Source organism: Kogia breviceps, chromosome 2, assembly GCF_026419965.1.
Source record: "Kogia breviceps isolate mKogBre1 chromosome 2, mKogBre1 haplotype 1, whole genome shotgun sequence".
NCBI lineage: Eukaryota > Metazoa > Chordata > Mammalia > Artiodactyla > Physeteridae > Kogia > Kogia breviceps.
This window is the reverse complement of record NC_081311.1, coordinates 32,932,798-32,955,642: the sequence shown is the minus strand read 5'-3', so window position 1 is coordinate 32,955,642 and position 22,845 is coordinate 32,932,798. Positions and strand designations below refer to the sequence as shown.

The 22,845-nt window shown below is 35.0% G+C and overlaps 1 protein-coding gene across 3 annotated transcripts in view; it reads left to right on the top strand.

Moving 5' to 3' along the window:
- HELLS (helicase, lymphoid specific) overlaps positions 1–22,170 on the top strand; it is a 40,181-nt gene extending 18,011 nt beyond the window's left edge. The window contains exons 9-22 of one of the 3 annotated variants that reach the window (XM_059054489.2): positions 312–494; positions 1,108–1,251; positions 4,155–4,351; positions 6,898–6,994; positions 8,544–8,705; positions 10,250–10,389; positions 10,480–10,618; positions 11,910–11,993; positions 12,077–12,196; positions 12,777–12,893; positions 13,250–13,409; positions 17,837–17,933; positions 18,015–18,091; positions 19,648–22,170. In XM_059054489.2, the coding sequence (XP_058910472.1) occupies positions 312–494; positions 1,108–1,251; positions 4,155–4,351; positions 6,898–6,994; positions 8,544–8,705; positions 10,250–10,389; positions 10,480–10,618; positions 11,910–11,993; positions 12,077–12,196; positions 12,777–12,893; positions 13,250–13,409; positions 17,837–17,933; positions 18,015–18,091; positions 19,648–19,742 (1,812 nt within the window). In that variant the 3' untranslated portion in view covers positions 19,743–22,170. The remainder of the gene's footprint in view (positions 1–311; positions 495–1,107; positions 1,252–4,154; positions 4,352–6,897; positions 6,995–8,543; positions 8,706–10,249; positions 10,390–10,479; positions 10,619–11,909; positions 11,994–12,076; positions 12,197–12,776; positions 12,894–13,249; positions 13,410–17,836; positions 17,934–18,014; positions 18,092–19,647) is intronic. The other 2 variants (XM_067025027.1, XM_067025026.1) reach the window with 2 other exon arrangements.
- Positions 22,171–22,845: the final 675 nt, after the last annotated feature.

The following is a 22,845-nucleotide window of genomic DNA, read 5'->3' as shown; positions in this document are numbered from 1 at the left end:
TAACACAACTTGAGTTGTTCCTTCTGTGTTTCACTGTTACATATAAAACAAACATTTCTGTGTAAATACTTACTTTCTAACTTATTTACCCAGAGTAAGTTTTGAAAGTGAAAAATTATCTTATTCAAGGCTACCAACATTTTTATGGCTTTGATAACTGAGTTCCCACAAATGTTATTATAACTTACAGTGTGAATATGTCAGTCTCATCATAATTATCATCTTTGGATTAAAAGAAGAAATAAACTGACTGCTGATTCAATAGGTGTTTATGTCAGCATTTAAATACAGTGTATATGATTTTTGTCCAGATGCTTTGGGAAAATGGAATTAATGGCATTTTAGCAGATGAAATGGGATTGGGAAAGACAGTTCAGTGCATCGCTACAATTGCATTGATGATTCAGAGAGGAGTACCTGGACCTTTTCTCGTCTGTGGCCCTTTGTCTACACTTCCTAACTGGATGGCTGAATTCCAAAGATTTACACCAGAAGTAAGACATGTTTCCTTTTGTTAAATATATTATCATTACAAATGTTTTATTGTTTTGTTGCCTGAATTAAGTTATAGATATCTTACTAAAATTATGTTGATTTCTGTGTAGCACTATATCTTATTTGACTTATCTTTCAATCTCAGCAATACCTTCTCTAAGTTTATATAGAATAAACTAAGTTTCTATAGTAATCTCAGACATCTTGCCTAAAACATCCCTGGGTGGTTTTTAGTGCCTTGAATAATTTGACTTACCTGAGACAGACCTGGGTAGAATTTACTTTTTAATTCTGTTCATCCTTATTATGGTGTTTTACTTCCATACCTATGCGTTTTAGCCATATCATTGCCTTATGAGAAGTATATATTCCAAAAATAACTTCGCCATCTCTCTCACCTTACACTCAATTTGGTTTTATGGCTTTTTTATCCTCCCATAGTAGCCCAATAATTTATTAGAATTGATTGACTCATTTCTGACCAGAAATATAGAACTAAAGATAAGTTAAATTATATTTTTTCTCTCAGAAATGATTAACTTTATATTCACAAATGGTTGTTATTTATATTTTGTTCTAAAGTTTGTTATAAATCAATATAAAATCTTTTAGATTCCTACTATGTTATATCATGGGACCCAGCAAGAACGTCGAAAATTGGTAAAGCATATTCACAAACGGAAAGGGACATTGCAGATTCATCCTGTGGTGATCACTTCATTTGAGATAGCCATGAGAGACCGAAATGCATTACAGGTATGAATGGTCTTATTGGATTCTTTGTAATCCATAAATCACATTTTTCTTAACTTATAACACTTTGTCTCCATCCAGTAGCATTTGTTTATTTATTTATTTTTTCTGATGGAAGTAATAGATTGCATTGTGCATATTCCTTTAGAACCTGGAGGTTTATATTAACAGAAAGATTGAAGGGCTTCCCTGGTGGCTCAGTGGTTAAGAATCTGCCTGTCAATGCAGGGGACACGGGTTCGAGCTCTGGTCCGGGAAGATCCCACATGACGCGGAGCAACTAAGCCCGTGCGCCACAACTACTGAGCCTGCGCTCTAGGGCCCGCAAGCAACAACTACTGAACCCGTACGCCACAAGTACTGAAGCCCGCGTGCCTAAAGCTTTGCTCTGCAACAAGAGAAGCCATCTCAGTGAGAAGCGCATGCACCGCAACGAAGAGTAGCCCCTGCTTGCTGCAACTAGAGAAAGCCCACGCTCAGCAATGAAGACCCAATGCAGCCAAAATAAATAAAATAAATAAATTTTTAAAAAAGAACGATTGAGATGAAGGTTGTAGTCTCCAACAAGAAAATTAAAGCTTTTGGTACTTTAATCTATAGCCACAACACCATTTTATTTATTCATTTATTTTTTTATATTTTAATTTTAAAATTAAAAATTTTTTCCTTGTTTTCTATTTTTCATTTTATTTTATTTTATTTTATTTTTTTGGCTGCACCGCATGGCATGCAGGATCTTGGTTCCCCAGCCGGGGAGCAAACCTGTGCCCCCTGCAGTGGAAGCGCAGAGTCCTAACCACTGTACCACCAGGGAATTCCCTCCACAACACCATTTTAGAATCAGCCAGACATAGACCTAATCTGTGAATGTATTATAGATGTCTCTGACAACTGCTTTAAGTATATAGAACTTATCCATTTAATTTTAATTAAATAGTGGAATATATGAAGACAAGTTATTTTTTACTATCTTATGGATCTACTATGGCATAACATTCCCCATATCTGTTTTTCTTTGTGTTGTAGCTATTTATTTATTAGTGCCCAAGTTATTGTAATGCAGTTGGAAAATGGACTTCTCATTGCCTCTCTCAGTTCATTATTTGGTGTTTTGAACTTCTTCCTCACTGCTCCATGTATTTCACATACAGTTCTTTACTGCTTTGTTTTACTCTGACCAGTACAGTTGACCCTTAAACAACATGGGGGTTAGGGGCACCATCCCTATGTGCAGTAGAAAGTTTGCATATATTTTATAGTGGGCCCTCCATATCCGCAGCTCCGGATCTTGATTCAACCACTCGTGAATCATGTAGTACTATACGTAGTATTTACTATTGAAAAAAATCTGCATATGAGTGGGCCCGTGCATTTCAAACTTGTGTTGCTCAAGATTCAACTGTATATCAGATTTTACTTGTGTGTTGGTAGAACTTTGGAATGTGGTTTGCAGTTATTTCTTCACAGTAAAAGTAATACATATTGTATGTAGGAAAAAGTAGTGTACAGAAAGACCTGAAAGCACTTGTAATTCTACCTGAGAATTACTACTGCTGTGTTATATGACTATTGTTAGCATATAGGTATAATTTATAAATATGGTAATACTTAATGTTGCTTATTGAAACAGCTGTTTTCTACTAAATAATATAACATGAAGATCTTCTAATTATTTTGATTACCATAGCCAGACCATATTGAAACAGTAAGCTTTCCTGTCAATTCCATTTGCCAGTGGCTAGAATTTGTGTAATTTTCCCTTTCACTGAATTTTTGTTGTTATTTCAAGGACCCTAGCTTTAGGGGTTGATAGCATTGGGGGTACAAGACTCCTATTCCTGAGTGGCAGCAGAAGTAAATGAGTCCACTTACTAATTCATTTATCAGATTCCTCATCATTTCTGTTGCATTGGGTTTTCTCTTTTGCTTATTCATTTATGAAGGATGTTGTATATTTTGTTTCATTTTTTTAAGGTAGATATAGTGAGAGATTATTCAGGCTATCTGATTTGTTTGCCTTATTATCAGAAAAAAAGTTCCAAGTTTTTTATTTAAGAAGTCATAATATTTTAAAATTTTCTTTTCATTTTGCTATGAATGTATAAAGTAAAATGCAAAAGATGCCCCATTTCATACTCTTCCCCCAATTTGCCAATCCCATTATCCAAGGATACCTACAGTTGCCAGTTTGGTACTTATATTTCCCAGAAATATTGCATATTTCTGTATTTTTACACAGTGAAACAGAGGAACTTTAAGTTTGCTTAATCAAGATAAAAGAGCACAGATATTAAAGATGAGAAATTAAAACAATTTTCATGACAACTTAATGAAAGTAAATGGTTAGCTTTCTGTGAAGATATAAATTACCAAAATTAGCTCCAGAAGAAAGGAAGAACCTAAACAAACCAGTAACTATGTAAGAAGTTGAGAACACCATCAGATTAAAAAAAGTGTCAATCTCAGATGTGGGCTTCAAGAATGAAAATTCTAACGATATTTAATGTTTCAGAGCATAATAGAACTAATAAAGTCCTTCAGTTCTTTTTTAAGGACTGCAAGATAACACTAATTAAAACTTGACAAAGCATTAGAAAGGAAAACTACAGATTTCTTTGACTAAAGAATGTGAATGGAGAAATCTTAAATATATAACAGCAGGTGGACTTTATTAGTTCAAGACCAAGTGAGGTCTATTTCAGCAACACAAGTATATATCAGTTTTAGGAAATTAACTCATTCTCTTAGTAGATCAGAGGAAAACATGATCATTTCAATAGGTATAGAAATACCATTTGATAAAATCGAACATTCATTCCTAATAAAGAGGTTTTATCTTTAAAATTGCTTTTAGGAAAAATTGTGAGATCATTATATAAAAAGGTTCCCCTGGATTCCTTTTCTAGAATTGCTACTGGAAATACTTAATAGTAGATGAAGGACACAGGATTAAGAACATGAAGTGCCGCCTAATCAGGGAGTTAAAACGATTCAATGCGGATAACAAGCTTCTTTTGACTGGTACTCCTTTGCAAAACAACTTATCAGAGCTTTGGTCATTGCTGAACTTTTTGTTGCCAGATGTATTTGATGACTTGAAAAGGTAGGTAAGCGGTTATTTAATTATTTCCTATGTTTTTCTAACTCTCAAAATCTGTGCTCATAGTTAAAATTAATTTCTGTCTTCTAGGTAGCTGGATTAAAGTGATAGCTTTTGCCCAGTTCTTTGTGGTATATATGTTCTGCTCTTTTTATTTTTTTCCAGTTTTATTGAGAAATAATTGACATATCACTGTATTAAGTTTAAGATGTACAGTATGACGGTTTGAATTATATGTATTGTGAAGTGATTACCACAATAGGTTTAGTTAACATCCATCATCTCAAATAGATAAAATGAAAAGAAAAAGTTTCTCTCCTTGTGATAAGAACTCTTAGGATCTACTACTCTTAACAACTTTCCTATATATCAGAGCCACGTTAAGTGTAGTCACCATGTTGTACATCATATCCCTAGTGTTTATTTACTTTATAAATGGAAGTTTGTATGTTTTAACCACTTTCCTCCAATTCCCCTTCCCCCAAGAGTATGTTCTACTTTTGACACAAATTATGAGGAGATAAATAAAAGATTATTTAAAAGCTTTTATTGCATTGATTAATTAGAGACAAACTGTTTTATGCTGCCTTAAAATTTTTTTTTTTTTTTCCGCCACACTGCGCGGCTTGTGGGATCTTAACTCCCCAACCAGGGATCGAACCTGGGCCCACAGCAGTGAAAGCCCCAAATGTCTTAACCACTGGACTGCCCGGGAATTCCCTGCCTTAACATTTTTATAAAGCTTCTTATTGTCTTAATGTTGTAAAACACTTTCAGGTAGATTTTTCTCATTCTCACAAACAAGAGATAGAGAGGTTGAAGGGATAGGGGTTGATAATCCCCTGTCTCACACACAAGAAAAGCCAAGTGTCAAGTTATTAAAAATGTAACTAGTTAATGCCAGAGTCAAAAATATAACCAGGGTCTCCCAGTTTCACCCTCATGCTTTTTACTCTAGAAACTGTTTGAATCTTAGCTTATATGATAAAAAGCAAAATATAAACAGTTGTCAGAAAATCATTAGTATACTCAGAATGGAAGAGTAAATAATCTTACCAGACATTAAAAATAATTAACATAGAAGTATCAAAATCAGGAGGGCAAAATAATTGATTTATACTTACTTTGGCATCAGTGAAGGAAGAAAGTTAATTTTATATGGAAGAATAACTTTTAATGTTTTATTTTGAGAATGTATTCCACCGATGGTGACCAGATATTAGCCCAAGGCCAGGCTGTCTTAGGGAACATTTATTAAAAGGCAAGATTTCCAGGTCCTATGCATTTCCACTGAGTTAGAACACTGAGGGAGGAGCTGGGAATCTGAATTTATAAAATGTGCCTGAGGTGATGAAATTTTGGAAATATCTGACATAACTACTGCATTAATGTTGTTGGCATTTTTCCCAATTGTATTTACTGACAATATAGTGTTTCTTAGTGTAAACATGCTTATATTTAATAGCTCATGCTAATAGGGTTTTTTTTTCTTTTTTAACATTGTGAAGAACTAAGGACATTAATAGATATCATTATCAGGGTACATATATGTTGAATTTTAAAAACACTGTAGTGGGTCACAGTTTTACCTAAAGAGAGATATGGCCTTGATATCCAGAGATAGTTTTCATTTCTTTAACTTTATTAAAATGTTTCATAAAATGTGTACCTTAGGATATGAGGGCAGTCTGGCTGTGACATCTGTCACCCCACTGATCGCTAGGGTTGATTTGGCTGACCTGGCTGGCTAGGCCAGTGTCCCCTTCCTCCCATGGGACATGTGCACTCCTCCCGAAGCTGTGTGCTTCGTCGTGGAGGACAACATTCCCCAACAGAGGAGGACCCATCTCAAGGTCCATCTGTAGGAGAACATGGGATAGTCATGCTTCCAAGACTCCAGACATAGCCTAATGAAGTCTGCCTTTAAAAAAGAGGAAAAAAAGGTACTTTAATGTTCATTTGATGTTCATACTATTGTTAGGATAATATATTTATTGGAATCTTAAAAAAAATGGTTCTGAAGAACCTAGGGGCAGGACAGGAATAAAGATGCAGATGTAGAGAATGGACTTGAGGGCATGGGGAGTGAGAAGGGTAAGCTGTGACAAAGTGAGAGAGTGGCATGGACATACATACACTACCAAATGTAAAATAGATAGCTAGTGGGAAGCAGCCGAACAGCACAGGGAGGTCAGCTCAAACAGCACAGGGAGATCAGCTCGGTGCTTTGTGACCACCTAGAGGGGTGGGATAGGGAGGGTGGGGGGGAGACGCAAGAGGGGAGGGGATATGGGGATATATGTATATGTATAGCTGATTCACTTTGTTATAAAGCGGAAACTAACACACCATTGTAAAGCAATTATACTCTGATAAAGATGTAAAAAAAAAAAGATAATATATTTATACATCAGAAAAAATATTCCCTTTAAGAAAATATCTGCTTCATGTTACACAGATTAATACAAAGTTGAAAATGCAAAACATATCATGTTAATATAACTGATTTATGTGTTAGGTTAACTTGTAATAATTTTTTTATTTTACAGCTTTGAATCTTGGTTTGATATCACTAGTCTTTCTGAAACCGCTGAAGATATTATTGCTAAAGAAAGAGAACAGAATGTATTGCATATGCTGCACCAGGTTTTGCCTTTTTTTCTTATTCTGCTTACTATAGAGACTCATAGAATGAAAAAAGAACCCTAGAAATTACCTGTTCAACCCATTGTGGTAGAATTTGAAAAGTGAGCCCCCCACCCCAAAATTTAACTTACTCTCCTGCCCTTTTCCCTCCCCTAGAGGTCTCATGGCATTATAGCAGAAGTAAAGTGCTTTTTAAAATTTTGTCCTTTTCACGTATACTCATTTTACCCCTAATGGTTACTGACATGTCTGTCAGCCAAAAATGAAAAATTTTATGCAATGTTTGCCAATAATAGTTGCATAATTTACTTACTTGTATGATCCATTCTACTGTTTTGTACAACTCCATCTATCCTATCTATTTTTAAACAAACATAATCTTTCAAAGGTCTCCTAGTTTTCATATGTGGGCCTGAAAAGCTTCTCAATCGTGCTTTGACAGTTTTATTCAAAATCTTTTTGAAAAAGTTTTTTTGACATTGAAGTGAGACGGTACATAAATCAAAGTAAAAATAATACTCCAAATCATATTTCCCCAAATCATTTGCACGTTTTTACCGATAGTTGCCTGTAGGTATATTTGTGTCTGGGCTACTGTCTACAGATACTTTTTTTCTTAAACTATTGGTAATGTTCTCTCTTTCTCTGGAAAATTAAAGTCTCTATGCTTGGCTCTATACCTTTGAGGTATTTAAGTACAGAGCCCTAATCTATATATAAATTAATTACTAATTTAAAGGTAAGGGTATAAAGGATATAAGATGATTTTTTTAAGTTGATTTTCTTTTAAAAACCTAAGCAGTTTAATAGTGATATAATTACCTATTGCTTCTCTGTTTTTATAAATGTGGAAATCTCTTGTCATCACAGCTGATGAAGGAGAGTAGTTTTTAAGTCTGAAGTTTTAGAACTTATAGAAGGAAACTTTTCATGGCTACTTTTCTGGGTCAGTTGATTTTTTGGTTTTCTACTAATTTGAAACCTCACTTTTTTTTTTTTTTTTTTTTTTTTTTTTTTTTGCGTTACGCGGGCCTCTCACTGTCATGGCCTCTCCCGTTGCGGAGCACAGGCTCCGGACGCGCAGGCTCAGCGGCCATGGCTCACGGCCCCAGCTGCTCCACCGCATGTGGGATCTTCCCGGACCGGGGCCCAAACCCGTGTCCCGTGCATTGGCAGGCGGACTCTCAACCACTGCGCCACCAGGGAAGCCCTGAAACCTCACTTTTAAAAACTGTGGGCTATAACTTTATCCCTAAGAAGTACAGATATCACCTTCTTATTTCAGCTTTTTAAAATATTCAAGTTATACTAGAATTTTTGAAAAATTAGTAAGTTGTGAAATGTTACAGATAAATGCTATGAGTTTGTCATGTGGTGGGTTTTGGTCTGGAAAATTTCAAGGAAATATTTTATATCACCTTTTGAGATGTGATAGTTTTATATAGGAAGAAAAGAGGAAGAAGGGGTAAAGGGGTATTTTGGGAGAGTTATCCTTGAAAATACAAAAATGTTTAATATTTATATATGTTTATTCATGTTTAAATTTTAGATTTTAACACCTTTCTTATTGAGAAGACTAAAATCTGATGTTGCCCTTGAAGTTCCTCCTAAACGAGAAGTAGTTGTTTATGCACCACTTTCAAAGAAACAAGAGATCTTTTACACAGCCATTGTGAACCGTACAATCGCAAACATGTTTGGATCCAGCGAGGTAGAGTGTGGATTTGAAATAATCCTACCTGTAAATGACAGTTGGCATAGAAAATTTCATGGTTGATTTCAGTCTTACATAAGGCTCATCACCTGTTTTCATGACTTGTTGAGGGTGAATTTCTAACTGGAGTATAAGGCATAAGGCCAATAGCAAAAATTGTCTCCTAGTAATTCTGTGGTCCTACTAAAATTCAAGTGATGGTTCCTACATTAATTGCTTTATAGTCATCTGAAATACTGTCTGGGGATGGACTTGGAAATACATTTGAACAAGCACACAATATACTAAGGGCTTGCCCACTAGACCAGTCACCCCAAATATACAATCCCTTTACAGGAGGTTCTTGGTAGCCAAAAAATTTAATAGAATCCTCATCTTTTTTAGTTACCCACCATATTACAAAAAATTTAATGTGATTATCTTATAACTGAAGATTAGGAGACCCTTAAATTTTGTTCAGATGTCCAGATTTTTGACTGTTTGCCATGGACCTGTGTATTTCTTTTCAAAGTATTTATGATTATGCATTTCTGTTTTTGTACAACCATTAGACTGTTATCCCATTTTCATTTTAATTAAAGGGAATCTCTGGCTTTTTAACTGTTAGAAAATTAAAGTAGTTGCCTATTGGGAAGAATTTCATTGCAGTATTATACCAATCCAAAGAAATAACCTCTGTAGTGAAGATATGTGGAGCCTCATTTCAGCCCAAAGCTATTAAATTCCTTTATATAAGTTCAGAAGTTTTATCCATCCTTAATTTTTTCCATTTAGATATGAATGCATTAACTCTGATTCCAGATATTGTCATCAGTGTTAAAACAATTAAATTTCACAGGATAAAATTTACATTTGGCTATAGTTTATGGAACCTTGATTTTGTGCCTTCGGAAATTATTAAACTTGATGATGACAGACAAAATTATTTTTTTCTTTATATGTTAAAACATTTTGCACATTAAAATATTATACCCTACTTTGTGTGTGTGTATAGAATGTAAGAGTATGGTGCTTTTTTAAAACATTTTTAACATCCTTATTGGAGTATAATTGCTTTACAATGGTGTGTTAGTTTCTGCTGTATAACAAAGTGAATCAGCTATATGTATACATATATCCCCATATCCCCTCCCTCTTGCGTCTCCCTCCACCCTCCCTATCCCACCCCTCTAGGTGGTCACAAAGTACCAAGCTGATCTCCCTGTGCTATGCAGCTGCTTCCCACTAGCTATCTATTTTACATCTGGTAGTGTATATATGTCAATGCTACTCTCTCACTTCGTCCCAGCTTACCCTTCCCCCTCCCTGTGTCCTCAAGTCCATTCTCTACATCTGCGTCTTTGTTCCTGTCCTGCCCCTAGGTTCATTAGAACCTTTTTTTTTTTTTAGATTCCATATATGTGTGTGTTAGCATACGGTATTTGTTTTTCTTTTTCTGACTTACCTTACTCTGTGTGACAGACTCTAGGTCCATCCACCTCACTACAAATAACTAAGAGTATAGCTTTTTAAAAAGATATGTCTTTAATTTATTGTTTTAGAAAGAAACAGTTGAGCTGAGTCCCACTGGACGACCAAAACGGCGAACTAGAAAGTCAATAGATTACAGCAAAATAGATGATTTCCCTAATGAATTGGAAAAACTGATCAGCCAAATACAGCCAGAGGTAGACCGAGAAAGGTGTGTTTAAAAATAAATTTAAGTATTTTTTAAACTGTGATTGTTTCTTTTTTTTTAATGTCTCATTCATGGATTATATATTTTGTGCAGAGCTGTTGTGGAAACAAATATCCCTATAGAATCTGAAGTTAATCTGAAGCTGCAGAATATAATGATGCTACTTCGTAAGTGCTGTAATCATCCATATTTGATTGAGTACCCTATAGACCCGGTCACACAGGAGTTTAAGGTGAATACTATTTAATATACTGTTTTGATTTCTGTAACTTTTTATGTTGGGTGAAAGTGTCATTTTTTAAATTATTATTATTACTTACAGTAAATATTGTTATGTTTGTCATATGAAGATTGTCTTCTCCCCCCAAATTCAGAGAAGTTTATGAATGTTAGGATAAAGGTGGTTTTCTATATGTAAGCTAATATTTTTATTTATATATTTTATGTAAACAGCTAGGAATCCTTGTAAATTTAGAGTGATATAACACAGTTGATTTCCACTCTGTGTTTTAGTTGCTGTCTATTTTGGAGATTGTTGTCACCTTTTCAGTATTCCTTTTAAATTAGTATTTAGCTTGTCAAAATCAGTCTGGCTGCTCATTGCTTAAATCTCAACAGTTAGCCACAGAAGAGAGCAAAAAGTTATGTTGATTTGTGGGCTTTCAGATTAAATGAATGAAATTGCTTTCTTGGGCAGTTGATGGAAAAACAACCTAGTAGTAAAGGAAATCAGTTCTCAGTAACCCTGTTTTGTACTAGTTTACAGCAGGGTTCCTTACCCTTGTCAATATTGACATTTGGGCCAGATAATTCTTTGTTAAGGAAGTGCTGTCTTGTGGACTGTAGGCCAATTGTCCAGCATCTATCTCTAGCCTCTAGCCACTAGATGCCAAAATATTTCCCTCCCCCAGTTGTGTCAACTTAAAGTATCTTCCAGGCACTGCCAAATATACCCTGGGGGTGGAGGGCAAAACTGCCCCTATTTGAGAACCACTGCTTTAAAGCTTTTCATTGAGTAAGGAAGAAGATAATTTCTGAAGGTAATTAATAATCACCAGAAGGTTAAAAATTGCATCTTGGATACTTAGGTTGCTTATAAGCTCTTATACTTTCTTTAATTTCTACTGAGAACTTTAGCAGTAATTTTCATACACATTTGGTTGAAAGTATACTCAGTTATAAAGAATAAACCTCAACATTAAGTAAGTTTGAACTTAATGTTCTGTTATACAAAGTTTTGGGGAGAGGTGTGGGGAGGATAGATTATACACTTAAACTGAATTTTGTTTTTTGTGAAATCATTGGTTTTAAATTGTAGGTTATGTCTTTCCTTGAGTATGTCTTTCCTTTTCCTTTTTTATCTTCTGATAAAAAAAAGTAACAAGGTCAATTTTAAAAGTTTTATAGGGACTTATTTGTCATTGAAAATTTAAACTGTTAACATGGTTTTTATTTTGACAAAAAACAGATTATTAGTAGTTGTTGTGACAATTTCTTTTTTCCTTTCTTTGCCCACTTTTAAGATTGATGAAGAGTTGGTAACAAATTCTGGGAAATTCTTAATTTTGGATCGAATGCTGCCAGAACTAAAAATCAGAGGTCATAAGGTATGGTACTTTTGATTGGATTTTTGGTTGTTTAATTATTCTTCATTAATCAGTATAGATACTAAGATATATTTAAATTTCAGGTGCTGCTTTTTTCACAAATGACAAGAATGTTGGACATTTTGATGGATTACTGTCACTTTAGAGATTTCAACTTTAGCAGGCTTGATGGATCCATGTCTTATTCAGAGAGAGAAAAAAATGTAAGACTGCTTATGTCATACATACTTAATTGTTTTTTGTAACTCCTGTCTTGATTTCTGAAGTAATGTTCAAAATTGACATAGGGACTTCCCTGGCAGTCCAGTTGTTAAAGACTCTGCACTTCCACTGCAGGGGGCACAGGTTCGATTGGGGAACTAAGATCCCACATTGCGCATGGCACGGCCAAAAAAAAAAAAGGACCTATACATCCTAGGGCCTCTGGTTTATTGCCACAACCTGGGCAATAGGCATAATCATGATTTTTTTGTTTCTTGGGAGTTGAGTCTGATAATTTATCTCTTTCCACCAAATCGGTCATTTTCAACTTTATGGCTGCTGTGGCTTTCAGTATTTATTTATCCTACATCAGAAGTCCTATGGATGCTTAAGAACTCACACCCAGCTTGAAGAATGCTGGCTTATTATATCCCTTGGGACACCACTGCCCTCCCCCTTCCTTTACTGGTAAACAAACGGGGATAAGATAGCTGCTTAATATGCAGCTCTATATCCACATTCCAGGCAGGAACAGTTTCTGTCTTTCTTAATTCCTTATGTTTACATCCCTTTTGCTTTTAGATGCACAGCTTCAACACAGATCCAGATGTGTTTATCTTTTTAGTGAGTACACGAGCTGGTGGTCTGGGCATTAATTTGACTGCAGCAGATACTGTTATCATTTATGATAGTGATTGGGTAAGTTGGGAATGTAGCAATATACTGATTATATTTCCATTCTGAATTTTTAATCTTTCATTGTACACTTTGTAATTTCATTTTTCTGTTTTGAAAAGGTATCCACTTTAAGATGAAAATCATTTCTTTATCAAGTGTCCAGTGTGTAAAGACTTGAACTTACTTTATCATTGAAGTCACTCTAGAAGTCTAAATTAAGTTAAGGCACTTAAACAGTACCTTAACTCAATTTTAACCAGAATCTTCTTAAACAAAGATTCTGATTGGATCATGCTTATTGACTTTACCCACATAGTATGAGTTTAAATAATTTTAACCTTAAACTGTTAAATGTTATTTTTCTTTTTAACTTTAAGAACCCCCAGTCTGATCTTCAGGCCCAGGATAGATGTCATAGAATTGGTCAGACAAAGCCAGTTGTTGTATATCGTCTTGTTACAGCAAATACTATTGATCAGAAAATTGTGGAAAGAGCAGCTGCTAAAAGAAAACTGGAAAAGTTGATCATCCACAAAAGTAAATAACATTTTGTAGTACTTTTTTGCTTAAGTTGTCTATTGTGTGTTGTGAATTTTTGTTATTGTTGTTACTTTCTTTATAAAAGAAATCAGTGCAGGATTTAAATAGGCAGTGGGGAATTTGGAGCTGTGAAGACCTAAGCTGGGTTGGTGTGACCATAGACATAATGAAAAATATTAGTGTCTAAAATGAGGAGCAATGGGGTAGTGAAGAGTATCAACTATACTTTTAAAGTGCCATATCTTAAACTCTAATGGGGATTGACATGATGTTACTGATTATTCTTTTTTTCATTAAAAAAAGAAAAAAAAAAGAGGGCTTCCCTGGTGGCACAGTGGTTGAGAGTCCGCCTGCCGATGCAGGGGACACGGGTTTGTGCCCCGGTCCGGGAAGATCCCACATGCCGCGGAGTGGCTGGGCCCGTGAGCCATGGCCACTGAGCCTGCGCATCCGGAGCCTGTGCTCCGCAACGGGAGAAGCCACAACAGTGAGAGGCCCGCGTACCGCAAAAAAAAAAAAAAGAAACTTTTTAAAAAATTGAAGTATAGTAGATTTCTAATATTTTATTAGTTTCAGGTGTACAGCATAGTGATTCACAATTTTTATAGTTTATACTCCATTAAAGTTATTTAAAAATAATGACTATATTTTTATAAAGTCATTATCTGTGCTGTATAATATCTCCTTATTACTTATTTATTTTATACATAGCAGTTTATTTCTCTTAATCCTCTACCCCTACCTTGCCCCCACTTCTCCCCACTAACCACTAGTTTTTTCCTATATCTGAGTCTGTTTTGTTATTCATCTGTTTTATTTTTTAGATTCCACATATAAGTGATAACATACAGTATTTGTCTTTCTCTGTCTGACTTATTTCACTAAGCATAATAGCCTCTAGGTTCATGCACGTTTCAAATGGCAGAATTTCATTTTTTTATGATGAATAATATTCCATTTTGTATTTTTCTTTAACCATTCATCTGTTGATGGACACTTAGGTTGTTTCCATATCTTGGCTATTGTAAATAATGCTGCTGTGAACATTGGGATGCATGTATCTTTTCAAATTATTATTTTTGTTTTCTTTGGATATATACCCAGGAGTGGAACTGCTGGATCATACGGTAGTTCTATTTTTAGTTTTTTTGAGGACGCTTCATACTGTTTTCCCACCATTCCCACCAACAGCATACTAGGGTTCTCTTTTCTCCACATTGTTGCCAACATTTGTTATTTGTAGACTTTTTGATGATAGCCATTCTGACAGTGACAGGTGTGAAGTGATATCTCATTGTGGTTTTGATTTGTATTTCTCTGATGAATAGCGATATTGAGCATCTTTTCGTGTGCCTGTTGGCCATCTATAGATGTTCTTTGGAAAAATGTCTATTCAGGTCTGCAAGTTTTTTAATCAGTTGTTTGGGGTTTTTGATATTGAGTTGATGAGCTGTTTATAATATTTTGGATATTAACCCCTTGTCAGACATAGAGTTTGCAACTATTTTTTCCCATTCAGTAGGTTGCCTTTTCCTTTTATTGATGGTTTCCTTACTGTACAAAATATTTGTCTAACTAGGTTACATTTGTTTATTTTTGTTGCTTTTGTTTCCCTTGCCTGAGGAGACAGATCTGAAAAATACTGATAGGACCAATGTCAAAGAATATTGCCTGTAGTTTCTTGTAAGAGTTTTATGGTTTCAGGTCTTAGTTTAGGTCTTTCATTCATTTTGAGTTTATTTTTGTTTATGGTGTGAGAAAATGTGCTAGTTTCATTCTTTTATATGTAGCTATCCAGTTTTTTGAAGAGACTGTCTTTTCTTCATTGTATGTTTTTGCCTACTTTTCATAGATTATTTGAACATAAGTGCTGTGGGTTTATTTCTGTGCTCTGTATTCTGTTCCATTGATCTATGTGTGTGTTTTTATGCTGTTTTGATTACTGTAGCTTTGTAGCATAGTCTGAAGTCAGGGAGCATGATTCCTCCAGCCTTGGTCTTTTTTCTCAAGATTGCTTTTGTTTTGGAGGGGTCTTTTGTGGTTCCATACAAATGTTGGGATTACTTGTCCAGTTTTGTGGAAAATGCCATGGGTATTTTGGTACAGATTGCATGAAATCTGTAGATTACTTTGGGTAGTATGGACATTTTAACATTATTAATTCTTCCAGTGCTCTTTCACCTCCTTGGTTAAGTTTACTCTTACATATTTCATTCTTGATGGGATTGTTTTTTTACTTCTGCTTTCTGATAGTTAATTATTAGTGTATAGAAATGCAACAGATTTCTGTATATTAATTAATCTTGTATCCTGCAACTTTGCTGAATTCATTTATTAACTCTAACAGGTTTTTGTGGAGACTTTAGTTATTTTCTTGATATAGTATTGTGTCATCTGCAAATAGTGATAGTTGTACTTCTTCCCTTCCAATTTGGATGTCTTTTATTTCTTTTTCTTGTCTGATTGCTAAGGCTGGAACTTCCGATACTGTGTAAATAGAAGTGACGAGAGTAGCCATCCTTGTCTTGCTCCTGATTTTCTAGGAAAAGCTTTCAGCTTTTCACTGTTGAGTATGATGTTATTGTTAATGTTTATCCTTATTTTAAAATAAATTTATTTATTTTTGGTTGCGTTGGGTCTTCGTTGCTGTGCGTGGGCTTTCTCAAGTTGCAGTGAGCAAGGGCTACTCTTAGTTGCGGTGCACAGGCTTCTCAATGCGGTGGCTTCTCTTGTTGCGGAGCACAGGCTCTAGGCGCAGGCTTCAGTAGTTGTGGCTTGCGGGCTCTAGAGCACAGGTTCAGTAGTTGTGGCGTTGGGCTTAGTTGCTCTGCAGCATGTGGGATCTTCCCAGACCAGGGCTCAAACCCGTGTCCCCTGCATTGGCAGGTGGATTCTTAGCCACTGAGCCATCAGGGAAGCCCCTACTGCTTATTCTTGATAAGAGATTTGTGTGCCAAAATGCTTTAAGAAAACTTCCAAGCCTCTTCTTGCAAGTAAAATTTATTAAATATTAGAATATTAAAGGTATATTGAAGTAGTGCTACAATAAAATGTTTACTTTGTTGAACTCACTATTTCAAAAATATTCGACTCCAGTATGCCCTTTTCATAGTTTCAATAATAGAATATTAAAAACACAGTATTTTTTTTTTAATCTAGAAAAGATTCTGAGGATAGGGAAAGTGAAGTGGGTGAGGCATTGGCATTTTATGTTCTGTTCTCTGATATTCCTTGGAGTTCTGCTTTTATTTATTCAATATAAAATTCTGTTTGGATAAATGGCTTGATGGCTGCCTTAAGAAAAGTTGAAAATCATCTTATATATGTTTTGAAGCCTAGAAAAATCATAATAATGTTGAAAATTGCTATTAATTTATTTTATGCTACTTTTCTACTTGCAAATACTTTCTCCGGTATATCTGATTTTGAGGGAAATTGTGGATTAGGCTTTAGACCTCTTTAATTTGATTTGATGGAGCATTCAGATTGCAGTTAGAATTTCCATTGGAGGAAAAAGGAACTTGGTCCTAATAAGATGTTGTGCAAATTAAAAATTTTTCACCTGTGCTGCTTTTAGGGACTTGAATTATGAAATAAATTCTGTTTTGTTTTGAATTTGGTTTAAATTAGGTACAGTTTATAGTTTTATTTCCCCAAGTTTTACTTTTTTAGTAATTTTAGAGATTTCAGAAAACAATTTGAAAGGGATTTTTAAAATGCTGACAGTGTTTTATTGAGGTATAATATACATACAGTAAAATTCCCAGCTAAGTGTACAGCTTGATGCCTATAACAAGTGTATATACTCAGTTAATTATTATCCATATCGAGGTAGTGAACATTTCCAACATCCGAGAAAGTTTCCCTTTCTAGTCATTTCCAAGGCTCCCTTGCCCCTCACTAGAAGGCAACCACTATTCCAATATTTGTCATATAGGTTAGTTTCTCCTTTAACTTTATACCTGGATTCATTTGTATGTATTTTTTTGTCTAGCTACTTATATTCAACATAATATTTTGAGATCCATCTATGTTGTGTGTGTTAGAAGTTTGCGATTTAAACAAAAAAATTGCTGAATAATTCATCCATTCTTTTGTTGATTGATGTTTGAATTGTTTACAGATTTTGGTTCTTATGCATAAGCTCTTCTTATACAAATACTTATGGACATACGTATGTATTTGTTCTTGGTCTTAGCTAAGTGGGAGTATGTTTAACTATAGACAACTGCCAAACTTTTCCCCAACCATTTTACACTCCCACCAGCAAAGTATGATTAATTGCAGTTGCTTTTCTTTTTTTTTTTAACCGATACTTGGGTTTGCCTGTCCTTTTTAATGTAAGGCATTCTGATTGGTTTGTAATGTATTTTGGTTTTAAAGGCAATTTTGAGTGTTTTGAATTTCTTGAAAATTTTTTCTAGATCATTTCAAAGGTGGTCAATCTGGATTAAATCAATCTAAGAACTTTTTAGACCCTAAGGAATTAATGGAATTATTAAAATCTAGAGATTATGAAAGGTAAGATTGTTTTAATTTTAGAAAAATATAATGCATAGTTTTGATTTATCATATAGATGTGAATATCTTATTTCCTTATAGGGAAGTAAAAGGATCAAGAGAGAAGGTCATTAGTGATAAAGACCTGGAGTTGTTGTTAGATCGAAGTGATCTCCTTGGTAAGTATCTCTCATGGTTTTACTTATTATTTTTATGGAAACTTTGAAACATATATATAAGTAGAGAGAATAGTATAATATACCTCTGTGGATAATTCATTCTGCTGTTAATAGTTTACAACATTTAGCCAATTTTATTTCATTGCCATTTTCTTTAATCAGAATGTTAAACTCATGACATTTTACCCATAGCCACTTTCTTAGGCATCTTTTACCGAGAAGAACGTGTTTTAAAACATAGTCACTATGTCATTATTACATTAAGAGAGTTGGTCCTAAAACCTTAATATCAGCTAATACCCAGTTCATATCCAGATTTCTCCAGTTGTCTCAAATCTTTTTATGGTTTGAATCAGGATCCAAATTTCATTGTTTGCTATATCTCTTTTCTTCTATATCACCCTCCTCACTTTTGTTTTTCCATGCCATCGATTTGTTGGAAAAACTGGGTTATTTGTCCAATAAAATGACCTGCATTCTGGAATTGGCCGACTCCTCCCCCCCTTACCCATTGTCCTTTTTTTTTTTTTTAATAATTTTTTTTTAAAATTTTTATTTATTTTTGGCTGCATCGGGTCTTTGTTGCTGCGCCTGGACTTTCTCTAGTTGTAGAGAGCGGGGGCTACTCTTTGTTGCAGGGCACAGGCTGTAGGCGCTCAGGCTTAGTAGGTGTGGCTCATGGGTTCTAGAGCACAGGCTCAGTAGTTGTGATGCACGGGCTTACTTGCTCCGCAGCATGTGGGATCTTCCCAGACCAGGGCTTGAACCCTTGTCCCCTGCGTTGGCAAGCAGATTTGTAACCACTGTGCCACCAAGGAAGTCCAGTAAAAGGATTCTTAAACAGGATACAAAACTCTCAAACTAAATGAAGAAATTAATAGATTTTATTAATCTAAAGACTTCTGTAAAAACAAACAATACCGTAAACAGATAAGAGACAAACCACAAATATTTGCAGCACACAGGAAATGTTTATCATATATAAATAACTGAATATCAACAAGAAAACTGGACAACTTAAGAGCAGACGATTACCAGGAGAGAAAGAAACGGCCAGTGAGCATAAAAAGATGCTTCAATCTCCCTAGAAATCAGAGAATGCAAATTAAAACCAGTAGTGATTTCATTCCAATAGCTATCATATTGACAAAAATGTAAAAGATTTCATATTAGCTATGGGAGTGTATAAAGTATATTTTCATGGTGTTTTGCTTTCCTACTTTTAAACTAACTGTAATTGGGCTTCTTTTTAAATATCTCTGAGAACGTAATTCAGATTGATGTTGTTTATTGCTGTGTATCTGTATATCTTAAATACAGCAGAAGTGATTTTGATTAGCAAACTGATGTTTCAGTTTGTTTGTTCCCTGGAGGCCAGTTCTAGTTTTAATAAGAGGAGTGTACTTTCTTGCTAAAGTGGCCCACATTTCTGTGGATTTTAAAATTTTGGACAGATTACTCACTTCTCATAAAAACGTAGCAGACCTCTCTTTTTAAGATTTCTTTAAGTTCTTATACTTAAAAAAAAAATACTTGTTTATATATTTTTCTCTTAGATCAAATGAATGCCTCAGGACCAATTAAAGAGAAGATGGGGATTTTCAAGATACTAGAAAATTCTGAAGATTCCAGTCCTGAATGTTTGTTTTAAATTGGAGCTAAAAGAATGTCTGTAAAAAGTTCTTGTTTACATCTAGTGATCTCTATTGGTGTTTAAATCCAGATTTTTCACTCTACTTCTTTGATTATATCAGTTTACATAATATAACTTGTACCATTGCATAAGTTTCTGAGCCTTATTAAGAGCAAAGACATATTCATAGTAAGTTTCAGTTAATTTTTCAGACTCGATAGTACTCTTGGGTATAGGCTGATGTGTCCTTAACCACTGCCAGATTTATACAGTCTTCCTGTGGAAGTTTAATGTCTTTCCCCCACCCTCCTTTTTAGCAGTACAGTTCATGGGTTTTTGGTACTTCAGTTATGGAGTAGGCTTTGGATGGGGGAAAGATTGGAATTATACTGTCTATTGTTTAAATAAGAAATGGTTTGATTTTTAGGGTCTTTCTATAAAATAGTTTGCCAAATAAATGTTTGTTATAAGATGATCTCATCAGATTATTTTTTCAGATAAATAATGGCTCAGGTGAAATAATAGCAAAAGTCTTGACTGGCATTGCGATTCAACATTATGGTAACTCTTGTTTCATTTCATTAGTACTGTACACATATGTCATATAAAGATTTCAACTGGACCTTGGATCTATGCAGAGAAAGCTCTGGAAGAAATTAGACTTAGGAATATAAGTAACACAAGATCCATAACAGGAGCAAAATGGGAACCATTTAGGCCCTGTATGTATATGAAAATTGAATGCTCCCTGAACCATACATTTTTGTGTACGTTGTTATTCTTGCTGCCATGTATATTCAAATGTAGATGAGATTCTCTCTGCCTTAGGGTAATGGAACCTGGGACTCAGAAGAAAACCTATTTTGAGAGAATATTCAGCCAAAGGAAAGAATAGACTACAGAGTGGATTTTTTTCAAAGTGGAAATGTTTACCAATCACTGACACATCGTTATTGTAACCTTGGTTGCTTAGTAGTCATACTACGTTTTCCTAATCCATTCTCTTACATTGAGCTCAAATGATTATTTCATGGGTTTATTTCTGTCCTCACATTTCTAATACCTCCTCCCTCTGGGCTTGCTCCCTGTCCACACAGAGAAAATAAAAATGATGAGAAAAGAACTTGCCACCACTGCATCTGTAAGCCTACCAGCATCTGTGCCCATGTATTGTTTACCTTTATGGATATAGTCTGTCCTAGCTAGAGCCAACAGAAAGGCCCCATTTCTTGTTTTACAGCAAACTCCTTGAAAAGTCTGTATTCACTGACTTGTTTCCCTTCCATTTTTTTCCTAAACCCATTCCAGTCAGATTTTTTAAGTCTCCAGTGACCTCTACGACCTCATTTACTTGATCTTTCAGCAGCATTTCACATAGTTGTTTAATTTCCACTAAACCCTTTCTTTTGTTTGCTAGGTTTTCAGCAAACACAGTTGCCTGGTTCTTCTTACTTCTCTGGTTCTTTCTCAGTCTCCTTTGCTATTTTTTTCTTATGTCTTTGACTCCTTAACATTAGAATCTCCCAAGCGGGTTCCCTTGATGATTTTGTTGCTTTAAATGCCAACTATGTATTAAATTAAATGCCAACTATGTGGTGATGACTCAGGTTTATATCTCCAGCCAGAATCTTTCTCCTGAACTCACTTCCAACTGCCTACTTGATATTTGTACTTGGTTGCCTGATAAACGATCCCAAATCTGAACTGTATGAACGTGTTCTCCAGCCTCTTAAGACTGTTACCACCCATGCGGTTATTTTTCAACTTCTGAAATCTTGTGTTGTCATCTCCTGTGTTTTCTGGGAGTTTAATGACTCTTTCATCCTTTTATTGTTACTTTAGTTTCCAGATTTTAGTTTAAGGGGCAAGAGGAACAGATGTATTCACTCCGTGGTATTGAAACAAATGCTCCCTGCTTCATCTGTATAAAAAGGTACGCTCAGCCCAGGGTTTGTCTTCCCTCACTTGGTCAAATTGCCAAGAAAAATACTTCATTAGCTTCACTGTTCGGTGAGTCATTCTTCTGTATTACAAGGCAGTTCCTGAATGTACTGAGAGGTATAGTGAAAGTGGTACTTGAACATTTCCAGGCAAATATGTTTGATGGACTCTTTCACTGATGTCTTAGCAATTGTATTTGATTTTTTTAGTCTTAGAACTTTGAAGTGATACTTTATGAAAAGCCTGAAATGCACTAATGTTTATATTCAAAACATTAAATAAGTGTTTCTGGTTTTAAATTCTGTACTCTTACTTCATAAGATTGTTTTGGTTTTGAGTTTTTTAAGGTAATGCTACTTAAGTTTTTATGATTCTATTTGCTATATTAGTCAGTACATCTTCACAAATAACATACTATGTATTAATACTTTATCGATTATGGTTATAAAAATCAAGCCCAAGGAATCATATTTATGAGTAAAATTAAAGATATCTTTTGGTCTTTATTTCTTTGGAATCACTTATTGTTATCACTTGGTTTACAACCATTGCTACATTCAGAGAAGAGGTAACTTGTCGAAATCTAGTGAAGCTTGTCTTTCCATTATATACATTTTACGTCTCTAACTTAGGTAATGATTTTAACTCTCAACAGGTTTGATTAAAAGTTGAAATGACTTTTAAAGTGAATTATAAAAACAAATTTTTACATTTTTATTTCTGGCTTAGAGGTGGCAAACTAAGCTTAAAATATGACATGTTGGGCTTCCCTGGTGGCGCAGTGGTTGAGAATCCGCCTGCGGATGCAGGGGACACGAGTTCGTGCCCCGGTCCGGGAAGATCCCACATGCCGCGGAGCGGGTGGGCCCGTGAGCCATGGCCGCTGAGCCTGTGCGTCCGGAGCCTGTGCTCCGCAAAGGGAGAGGCCACAGCAGTGAGAGGCCCACATACCACCAAAAATATATATATATATATATGACATGTTGTAATGTAGTCCTATGGTGCGTATCTCGGACATGAGTTTGGCAACGGCACCAAGCAGATGGCAGCCAGATGCAATAAAAATATTGTCTCTCTTAGGTGTTACTTGGTACCAATATAATTGGAAAGTATGAACACTCACAGGTAGCTATACTTGATTGTGTAGTAGTTGGTCATTCATGTGATCTATAGTGTACTT